This window comes from Chrysochloris asiatica, unplaced genomic scaffold, assembly GCF_000296735.1.
Source record: "Chrysochloris asiatica unplaced genomic scaffold, ChrAsi1.0 scaffold00091, whole genome shotgun sequence".
In the NCBI taxonomy this organism is placed as follows: domain Eukaryota; kingdom Metazoa; phylum Chordata; class Mammalia; order Afrosoricida; family Chrysochloridae; genus Chrysochloris; species Chrysochloris asiatica.
In genome coordinates, this window is record NW_006408609.1 from 10,217,119 (window position 1) to 10,228,425 (window position 11,307).

General features: G+C 35.9%; 1 protein-coding gene across 3 annotated transcripts in view; it reads left to right on the top strand.

Moving 5' to 3' along the window:
- Positions 1-11,307, top strand: part of USP25 (ubiquitin specific peptidase 25) — a 211,135-nt gene that overhangs the window by 76,913 nt on the left and 122,915 nt on the right. For all 3 annotated transcript variants that reach the window (XM_006866444.1, XM_006866445.1, XM_006866446.1), the window contains exon 5: positions 7,067-7,229. In XM_006866444.1, the coding sequence (XP_006866506.1) occupies positions 7,067-7,229 (163 nt within the window). The remainder of the gene's footprint in view (positions 1-7,066; positions 7,230-11,307) is intronic.

Here is an 11,307-nt window from a genome sequence, read left to right on the forward strand (position 1 = left end):
ATTTTACTATGTTGTTGTTAAGTGCCATAGAGTTGGTTCCGACTCATAGTGACCCTGTGTAGGGTTTCTGAGGAGCAATTGGTGGGTTTGAACTGCTGATTTTGTGGCTTGCAGTCCAGGGGCAGATCCTACAGTGCCACACCAGGCGTCTATATTTCAAGTATATTCTATAGATATACCTTAATATTAACTTGGGGACTTGGTGTAGTGCTGTAGGATCAGCACTAGACTGCTAACTGCAAGGTCCATGGCTTGAACACCAGCCACTCCTTGTAAACTCTGTACAGGTCTCTATGAGTTGGAACCGACTTGATGACAATAACAACAACAATAACAACTTGTTGTTGTAAGTGCCATTGAGTCAGTTCCGACGCATAGTGAACCTGTACAGGGTTTCCGAGGAGTGGCTGGTGAGCTTAAACCACTGACCTTGCAGTTTAAAGTGTATTATCTTGCTATGCCAAACCAGGACTCTTATTAAACATCTTGAATATTTTGTTTATAATTACTAGATGAGATTGTTATTGTTAAGTGCCAATGAGTTGGTTTCAACTCCTAGAGACCCTGTATAGGGTTTCCAAGGAGTGGCTGGTATGTTCAAACCATGGACCTTGCAGTTAGCAGTCCAGTGCTTATCCCGTAGTTGTATAGGGTTTCTGAGGAGACACTGGTTGGTTTGAACCATGCACCTTAGCAGTTAGCAGTGAAATGCTTATTCTACAGTGCCACACCAGGATTCCCTATATGAGATAGAATCTATCTTTTTATACTTTACAATTTGAATTGTGTTTAGACACCTATAGATTTCATGACAAAATTTAAGTAAAACAATTCTGAAGTATGCTTTTTAATATTATTTTTCTTCAGTGCCAGGAATATGTTTATTATAATTGTTTTTTTATTATCATTCCTGAGATAAGGAACAAATCATTGTGGCTTTTGTTGCTGTTAAGTGCCATTGATTGGGTTCTGACCCATAGCGACCCTATATAGGGTTTCCAAGTAGCAGCTGGTGAGCTTGAACCGCTGACCTTGCAGTTCATATTGACTTTGCAGTTCAGCGCATTAACCCACAATGCCACACCAGGACTTAGGGAAATAAATAGAGTATCTAATAAACTACATTATTGACTGGTAATTACAATAACAGGTTTGTGTTTGTATCATGTGTTTTGTGAAAATGACTTTCCTCTGGTAATGACTTTAAACTACCTAGGTAGGAGATAGGTTCTATCTAAAATTATTACAAAGAATATAATTCTTACTATTTCAAGAAATAATGGTAGACTAGATTATATAGAATTTGCCTTGGTGGTGAAATGGTTAAGTGTTCAAATGTTAGTGGTTCAAACATGCCAGTGGCTCTGAAGGGGAATGACCTGGGGATCTCTTCCTGTAAAAAGTAACCTTTGGGTCACTATGACTAGAACAACAAACAACAACAGGCATTAGACCAGTTCTGTGGTAAAAATAGCCCAAAAATATTGTTTCTGTTAGATGTAAAATGTTTTAAATCTTTCTTTAAAAATATTGAAGAGTTGCTACAATAGTAAAAGCTAAAATGAAAGGCTAAATTCACACTAAAATTGAAACAACAACAGACATTTGCAGAACACTAAAAATGAATTTGGCCTAATAGAATTTGATGACAAATTGCCATAGCCCTAAAGGGTGCTATTGGTGGTGGTGTTTGTCATGGAGTTGTACCAAAAAATCAGCTTTTACATGGCTTTGTAACCGAAATTTGTGTCAGTTTGGTGGTCCAGCAACTCTCAACTTGGGAATTCAGCTTTGATTGGTGTTGGATATGTGGCGTCTCTAGGTCCTGGCAAAATCATAGTACGTTGTTGTCTCATTACAATTACTTCATATGCATGTGAACGTTGGACTTTGAATGTGAATGACTGACAAATTGATGCCTTTGAGTTATGCTGTTGGCGAAGAAGAATATTGAATAAATCATGAACTGCCAAACAACAAACAAATCTGTCTCAGAATGTTTCTTAGAAGCCAGGATGGCAGGATTTCATTTCGTATGCCTCAGATTTCTGTTATCAGAAGGACAGTCCCTAGAGAAGGACATCATGCTTGGTAAAGTAGAGTCAGCAAAACAGAGGAAGAACTTCAGTGAGATGGATTGACACAGTGCCTGCAACAATAGTTTCAAATGTAGAATGATTGTGAGCATGGCACAGGATTGGCAGTGTTTTCTTCTGTTGTGCATAGGGTCATTATGAGTAGAAACTAAATGACATCTAACAATAATGAATGTGGTAACTGGGTAGTGGATGATACTTCTAGGAAAGTTTAAATTTACCTGCATAAAATGATTTCTTACCAGAGTTCCATGTCGTACTTTCTACTCCAGTGATAGGAAATATGGTGAACTTGTCCTACATAACTCTTAAACTAGCTTCAACGTATTTGTTCCATATTCCTTTCCCTAAAACTTAAGATAGTTTGTATATAGTGTGTTTACATATTATATATACCCACAAACGTTGTTGTTGTTGTGTGCCGTGGAGTCAGTTCTGACTCACAGCCACCCTGTACAGGGTTTCCAAGGCTGTAAATCTTTATGGGAGCAGAAAGCCTCATCTTTCTCCCGTGGAAGAGCTGGCAGTTTCAAACTGCTAACCTTGCAGTTCACAGCCCGATTCGTAACCACTATATATATATATTACTTCCATTTCACTAACAGGAGCTTGAATAATCAGCAGTAGTTTGTGTTTATGCTCACTTAGTACAGCATACAAAATTTGTATTCAGAGTATATGTAGCCATTATGAACTTAAATATCTTTAAGTCTTGAAAATAGGCTTTTAGGTATGATTTAATGATTTTTTTTTTTTTTTACAAAAGATTAAAGTGAATATATGTATTAGAGCATTTGAGTTCCTTTTTCCCCACTAGTTAATTTATATCTGTTTCCTGCTGAATATAACAACATATGTTCACATGTAAAGAGAACCTTTAAATGTGTATTAGGGGTTTACAGAAATTCAGTGACTGAATTTTTGATGTTTAACTCCAATGCTCCAATAGTCATATGATGATGGGGGAAAGGGGAAAAATGTATTCTTAAAAATCATGAACATTTTATTTATTCTGTGTTCAAATTAAGTGGATAGATATACTTTGCGTGTACATTTTACAAAGACTACAGACTACCTCATTTCCTTTATAACATTTTGACTTATTTGGCCTATATTATGTGTGGCCTTTGGATTATATCATAATTTTAAAATGTGGTAGAATTTTTTCTTATTTTCCTCCATCCTTCCTCCCTTCAGTCCTGTATTACTTTTTTTTTCCGTTTTTCAAAATCAATACAGCTTAAATTATATACTTGCTTTTCAGTGAGTATAATAATTACCAAAAAAGCAGGTTAGATGAGTTAAAGAGATTTTTAACATTACTGTTACAGCACAATATATGTAGCAAAACAAACAACAAGAAAACAACTAAGAAATGAAACTATACCATGAAAGTGTAATGGGAAGGAGAAACTTTACCATAATTAAGTACTTTAAACATACAGTATAGTATATGGAATGAATAGACGCAAGAATATTTTGTCGTGTTTTCATATTGCTGAATGCTAAGGTCCTGATCCAGTGTTTGGGAGGATAAGATAGCATGTGATATATAATGGGGAGTTGCATCTGTCAGCATGCTACATTTTGTTATAGCTTATTTATGAGCTCTCTGAGATTTTCAGAGTTTATTCTTTGTTTTCGCTGTACTGAAAGCCTTATTACCTGGAATTTAGTGTTGTATATCTTGTATTTCAAAGCCTGGAGTGTTTTAGATTGCTAAGCCCAGGAAATGAACCCTTATGTAGAATCTGACTTTATATAAAGCCTTATATTCATAGTGACTGCTGTACAGCAGGAAGGGACAAGGGCTTGGAGAAAAAGTAGTGTTTTAGCTAGAGGCTGGGCTTTTGTTTTTATTTCAGAAACAACAACACTGTTATCTAAGAGGGGACAGCATTTCATATCTAGTCATCCATTCACTTCATACACTCGTTTAGCCCCTACTACTTTTTTCATGTAGACTCTAGGGATTAAAAAGTAATAATAATAAGAGATTTTTCTATTCTCTAGACACTGATGGAAGGAGAGACTGGTGTATTAATAATTTTGGCACAGTATATTAAATGTGCTTTTAAAGTTTTTTACTAGCCAAGAGAAGGTGGTGGGAGGACATCTATGGAGATATAATTACCTGTTGCCATCCAGTTGATTCTGATTCATAGCGATCTTACAGGGCAGGAGAACAGCCTCAAAGTGTTTTCAAGGCAGAAATGTTTGCAGAAGCAAACTGCCACATCATTTTCCCATGGGGCACCTGGTGGGTTCAAACTGCCTGCCTTTTAGTTTAAACCTACTCCCATACTTTAGTTATATATTGAGTTATGATAATCTTTCATGGCTGAATTATATGAATATTTAGTGTCATAACTATCAAAAACAAATATAAGTTAGGAAATTGATATTAGCATTATCATCTCTTTTGTATCATCATTGTTTATTTTGAGCTGTACAGTTTAGCCAATGGAAGTTCTTTCAGGTTTGCTCTTTGCTCTTGATCCATCCCTCTGTGTTCTTTAAAACATGCTTTCTGGTCAGTAGAAATTTTGATTTTCTTCTGTCCAGTTTTTTAAACTTCTAAGAGATTCTGATTCTTTTTTATGGTAAATAATTTAAAAGTAAAAGCCTGGAATGTGAATTTGTAGGGGAGAGTTGATTTTGAGCAAATTGTACTCTTAGAAGTGATAGAAATATAAACTACTTTATTTTAAATAAGTGAGTTTACCTATATTTACAAGGTTTTTCCTATTTTTACAAAGGTTAATGTAAATAAATAATGGAGTCCTAGTGTGGCACTGTAGGATAATGACTCTACTACAAGGTCAGTTTCAGATTAGGGGTTCAAACTCACCAGCCAATCCTTGAAAACCCTGTACAGGGTTGCTAAGAATCGGACCAATAGCACTTAACAACAGCAATGTAAATAATTATATTTGGAGCACAGCTACACAATGCCATGTTGTAAATACTGCTGTTAGCAATAAGAGAATTTATTTTGTCCATAATTAAGAAATATAGCTATATTATTTTGTCATTAACTTGATAAGGCAAAATCTGTAAGATAAAAATGGTGTAGTATAAATGAGATTTTCTCCCGAAGTCAAAAATTTAGAATTAATGTATTCTTGCTGATAAGATCCTGTCATTAATGATTTTTTTTCTATCCCTGAGGGTTTTGTAGTTAATACAAAGCAGGCTAAGGCAATCTGCATATTATTTATGCTTATTTAGTAAGTAGCACATCTTTTAAGAAGACAAGGTTAAATAAGGCAGATTTTTATTTGGTGCTCATACTACTTTTATATTCTTCTTGTTATTATCAATTGCTGTGGAGTCAATACTGACTCATCACTGCCCTGTTCATCTTTCTCCCTGGAGGCAGCTGGTGGGCTTGTGGTTCCCTGTCCAGGCTTATCCTACAGAGCCATCATTCTCCCCTTTACATTCCTAGGAACAAGAGAAACTCAATGAACAAATAATTGACATTACTTTGCCATGTTAATATATATTTATGGTATTCTATAGAACAGTTTATTTTGGAGAGGTTAATAATCTTTTCTTATTCTAATATGCCCATATTTATTTTACTTCTTTTATTCCTAAAGTAAACTTTTAGGTGAAGAAGTATACACACAATCATTCACATCGTTTATTTAGCCTTCATAAAGTCATATGTTTCTAGGTCTCAAAGAATCACTGTTGTTGTTAAGTACTGTGGAGTCAGTTCTGACTCATAGCGACCCTATACAGGGTTTCCGAGGCTGTAAATCTTTACAGGAGCAGAAGGCCCCATCTTCCGCGGAACGGCTGGTAGTTTTCGAGCTGCTGACCTTGAGGTTAGCAGCCTGATTTGTAACCACTACGCTACCAGAGCTCCTTATCATTTCCTATGTTTAACCTCTTTTTGTAGAACAGGAAGAAGACTCGATGGAGTAGTGGTTAAAGCTCTGACTACCAACTAAAAGGTCAGCAGTTTGAAGACACCAGAGACTCCCTAGGACAAAGATGTAGCAATATGCTTCTGTAAAGATCTACAGCCTTGGAAACCCTATTGGGCTGTGCTGGTGTGTTGCTGCAGGATAATGCACTGGACTGAGTAATTGGCTTAACTGAAATGTCAGCTGTTCAAACACACCAGCTGCTCCTTGGAAATCCTAGACAGGGCCGCTGTAAGTTGGAACTGATTCGAAGACACTTAAAAACAACTCTGTACTGTAGGATCTCTATGAATCAGAATTGACTCATGGGTGGCAGATTTTAGTGTTTTTCATTTTGGGGGGGAATATTTTATCCAAGAGAAAATTGATGTGCAGACTGGTAAAAGTACAGTTTCTTCCATTTGTATTGTTTCCTAGATGATTCAGATTAATTGCTAAAGTTTTTTAAAAGGTAGTTTATTTTGGTCGGTTGTAAGTAAATGCTTTAATGCAGAGATCTTAAAGGTATCTGTTGCCACAGTGGTTAAAGTACTTACCTGCTCATCAAAAGGTCAGCTGGCAGTTCGAATCCACTAGCCATTCGGCAGTGGAAGGATGTATAGTCAGCTTTTGTAAAGATTTACAGCCTTGGAAACCTTATGCTCCAGTTCTGCTCTATGAGTTGCAATTGACTCAATAGCTGTGGGTTGCGTTCTTTTGGTTTTGCAGTGCTTTCTTAGAAAATTTATCTAGTTGCAATATTCATTTAAATCTCTAATTTGCTGAAACATAATTTAATATGCTTCCTATTTTGTATGTTTTTTTATTGTGTGAATACTTGAAATATCCTTTTTCTTAGGTGAAAAAATAAAGCCTAATCTTTTCTATGGTTGCTTGTTTAATTGAGTAAATGTGATGTTAAATGTTACTTACCCAAATAGATTATCCAGACTTTAAGTAATAAATATTCTTAGAATTTATTGTATATTACTACTTGGAGTATAATCTTTGATTAATACAACTTTTTTCATCATTATTTCTTTATTCCTTAAGAGTTCTTGAAGCCAGCATAGCAGAGAATAAAGCATGCTTGAAGAGGACTCCTACAGAAGTTTGGAGGGATTCTCGAAACCCTTATGATAGAAAAAGGCAGGACAAAGCTCCTGTTGGGTTAAAGAATGTTGGCAACACTTGCTGGTTTAGTGCTGTTATTCAGGTATGACTCTTCATTTAGTCTTACTTGGTGGACATGTTAGTAGTGGAAAGTGGGTGGGTGTTGTGTTTCTCTTAAGTTGTGTTCAACAAACATAAATATCGTTGTTGTTAATAAATGCTGTCAAGTTGGTTACGACCCATAGTGACTGTAAATAGGGTTTCTGAGGACCAGCTGGTAAGTTTGAATCTCCAACGTTGCAGCTCAAACGACTTTGCAGTCAAGTGCATTAACTCACAGCACCACACCAGGACTCCAACATAAATATAGACATGCGTTTAGTATGCCCATCTGTCTAAGGAAGTAAGTTGGAAATTGTAATCCCCAGCTACATCCCTTTCATCTCTCACTCTCTAGTGTGGAGTTTTAACAGGAGAGAAATACCTAGGCTTTTCTCTGAATTAGATTTAATTCCTTCCTCCTCCCTGCTATTAGGGATTATTATTAGTGTAGAAGGAAACATTTTTGGTATACTTCCTTACTTTCTTTCTTGTATATACTTTCATATCTTGTTTAAAATGCTTCACTGAATATGTATCAAAAGTCATGTACTTCTGATGCATGTTTAGTGAAGAATTTTAAACAAGATATGAATTTAGAGTCAGCTGTAGGTCAATACTCACATTAGACATTCAAAAGTTAGGTGATCATGCTTTCTGATTTGCCTGGCACATTTCTATTTACTCCTATTATAGATCAAGTGGTACATATTATTCTTAAAAGTCTCTTTCATATTCAAAAGGGTGGTGAATTTGATGATAAAAATATTTGGTGCCTTTACATATAAATCATGTAATTCTAGGTTGAATAAAATGCGTCTTAGAGCAGAAAGCACATCTTCTTCTAGTTAACTGTTTCTATAACCAGCATATAATATGTATCTAGGATATTGAAGGACTGCAATTAAGAAACAAGAGAATATATTAACTGTTTAATTTGCTAATTAACCAAAAAGTAAACTATATGACTTTCAATATACTAGATGCTTCTATCCCATGACTTGTCTGTCAGTTATTCCTACTATGGTGGCTTGCATGTTGCTGGAAACTATGCCACTTGTATTTTGAATACCATCAAGGGTCATCCATGATGGACAGGTTTCAGCTGAGCTTCTTGTCTAAGACTGACTAGAAAGAAGGAGAGATAGACTACTTCTGGTTGTTTAGTCACTGTAGGCCTTATGAATAGCAGTAAAACATTGTCATATACAGAATCAGAAGATGAGAACATTGTGAATAACAGCAGAATCTTTTCAGGTGTAGTGCCAAAAGATGAACCTTTCAGGTTAGAAGGCACTCAAATTTGGATTGGGTAAGAGCTACCACTTCTAAGTAGAGTTGACCATGATGATGCAAATGACGTAAAGCTTTTGGCTACTTCATTTGCTAATGTGGTGCAACTCAAAATGAGAAACCACTGTAAACATTCATTTAAAATCAGGACATGGAATTATGAAATATGAATCAAGGAAAATTGGAAGTTGTCAGAAATGAAATGGAACCATAAAGACTGATATCCTAGGCATGGTGAGCTGAAATGGACTGGTATTGGCCATTCTGAATCTGATAATCAAATCGTTTACTCTGCTGGGAATGACAGATTGAAGAGGAATGACATACATACATCATAAAAAAGAGCATCTCAAGATCCATGTATCTTGAAGTACAATATAATCTGTGATAGGATAATATTCAGATGCATACCAGAAGATCAGTTAATGCCAGTATTATTCAAATTTATGCAAGAACCACTAATGCCAGTTTTGATGAAATTGAAGAATTCTACCAGGTTTTTCATTCTGAAATTAATCAGACATTCAATCAAGATTTTTTGATAGCTACTGGTGATTGGCATGTCAAAGTTGGAAACAAAAAGAGGATCAGTAGTTGAAAAATACAGCCTTGGTGATAGAAATGATAATGGAGCTTACATGATAGAATTTTGTAAGACCAATGACTTACTCATTCCAAATAACTTTTTAAAACAGCATAAAAGGTGACTATACACATGGACCTCACCAGACAGAATACATAAGAATAAAATTGACTAGATCTGTGGGAAGATATAGTAGAGAAACTCAATATAAGGCCAGAGGCTGACTCTGGAACATACCATCAATTGTTCATATACATGATCAGGCTGAAGCTGAAGAAAATTAAAACAAGTCCTTGAGAGCCAAAATATAACTTTGAACATATCCCAGCTGACTTTAGAGACAATCTCAGGAACAGATTTGATGCATTAGACACTAATGACCAAAGACCAGAAGAGATGACATCAAGAAAGCAAAAGGTCATTAAAAAAAAACAGGAAAGAATGAAAAGAATAACATGGATGTCAGAGGACACTCTGAAACTTGCTCTCCAGCATAAAGATGATAAAGCAAATTGAAGTAACAAGGAAGTAAAAGACCTGAACAAAACATTTCAAAGGGCAGCTCCAGAAGACAAAGTCAAGTATTATAAGGTAATGTGCAAAAACCTGGAGTAAGAAAGCCAAAAGAGAAGAGCATGCGCAGTATTTCTCAAACTAATGGAACTTATGAAAAAATCCAAACTTCAACTTGAAACATTGAAGGAATCCATGTGCAAAATACTGAATGATGCTGAAAGCATAAAACAAATGGAAGAAATGCAGTTATTGTAATAAAATGAAATGGCTGGTATTCAACAAATTCAAGAAGTCACTTTTGATCAAGAACTGATGATACTAATGGAAGAATTCCAAGCTGCACTGAAGGGCATTTGGGAAAAAACAAGGCTCCAAGAATTGATGGTATACAAATTGAAATTTTTCAACAAACGGATGAAGTAGTAGAGGGTGCTCACTCATCTGTGCTAATGATTTTTTAAGATGGCTACATCACAAGCAAGTAAAAATTTTCCGAAGACAAATCACAAATTGTTTTAACAGTACATCAACAGGAAACAGCCAGAAGTTCAAGATGGATTTAGAACAGGAAATTGAATCAGGGGTATCATTGCTGTGGTCAGATGGATCTTGGCTAAAAGCAGAAAATACTAGAAAAATGTTTACTTGTGCTTTGTTGAATGTGCAAAGACTTCATATTGTTTGGATCAACCATCAACACTCATGTAAGCAGCATTCAAGAATTCAAAGGATGTATTAGGCAAATATGCTGCACAAAACCTCTTTAAAATGTTTAAGAGCAAAGATGTTAAGGTGCACCTGACCCAAGCCATGGTATTTTTAGTAACCTCATATACATATGAAAGTTGGACAGTGAATAAGGAAGACTGTTGAAGAAGTGATGCATTTGAGTTATAGGGTGGGAGAAGAATATTGAAAGTATCATGGACCACCAAAAGAACAAACCAATCTATGTTGAAAGAAGTACAACCAGAATTCACTTTAGAGGCCAGGATGACCAAACTTGATCTTTCATGCTTCAGACATATTACCTGGAGGGACTAGTCCCTGGAGAAAGCTATCTTGTTTGATAAAGTTGAGGGTCGGAGAAAAAGAGGAAGACCCTCATCGACATGGATTAGCACAGTGGCAGCAGCAACGGACTCAAACATAATAATGATAGTGAGGTTGGCGCAGAACTGGGTAGTGTTATGCATAGGGTTGCTGTGAATCAGTACCTAACTGATGGCACCTAACAACAATGCTGAGAAAAGAATCTTAGAAACTGGATTATATGAAGAAAAATGGGGCATCAAGATGGTAGGAAGATTCCAGCAACCTGCAATATGCAGATCACACAGTTTTACTTGCTGGAAGAGACTAGGACTAAACAAACTTGCTGAAGGTCAGAGACAACAGCCTTCAGTATGAATTGTACCTCTATGTAAGGATACTTTGAAAAAAAAAAATCTCTTTACAACTAGACATTAGGATAAATGAAGAAAAGATTAAAGTTGTCAAACACTTACTTTTTCTTGAATCCACAAGTAGCAATCATGAAATCAGTCGAGGTATTGCCATCAGATAAATCTTCTGCACAAGACCTTTTTAAAGTATTCAGGAACAAAGATAGCAATATGAGTACTAAGGTACACCTGACTGAACCCACTCTGGTAGCGTAATGGTTACGAATCAGGCTGTGAACCGCAAG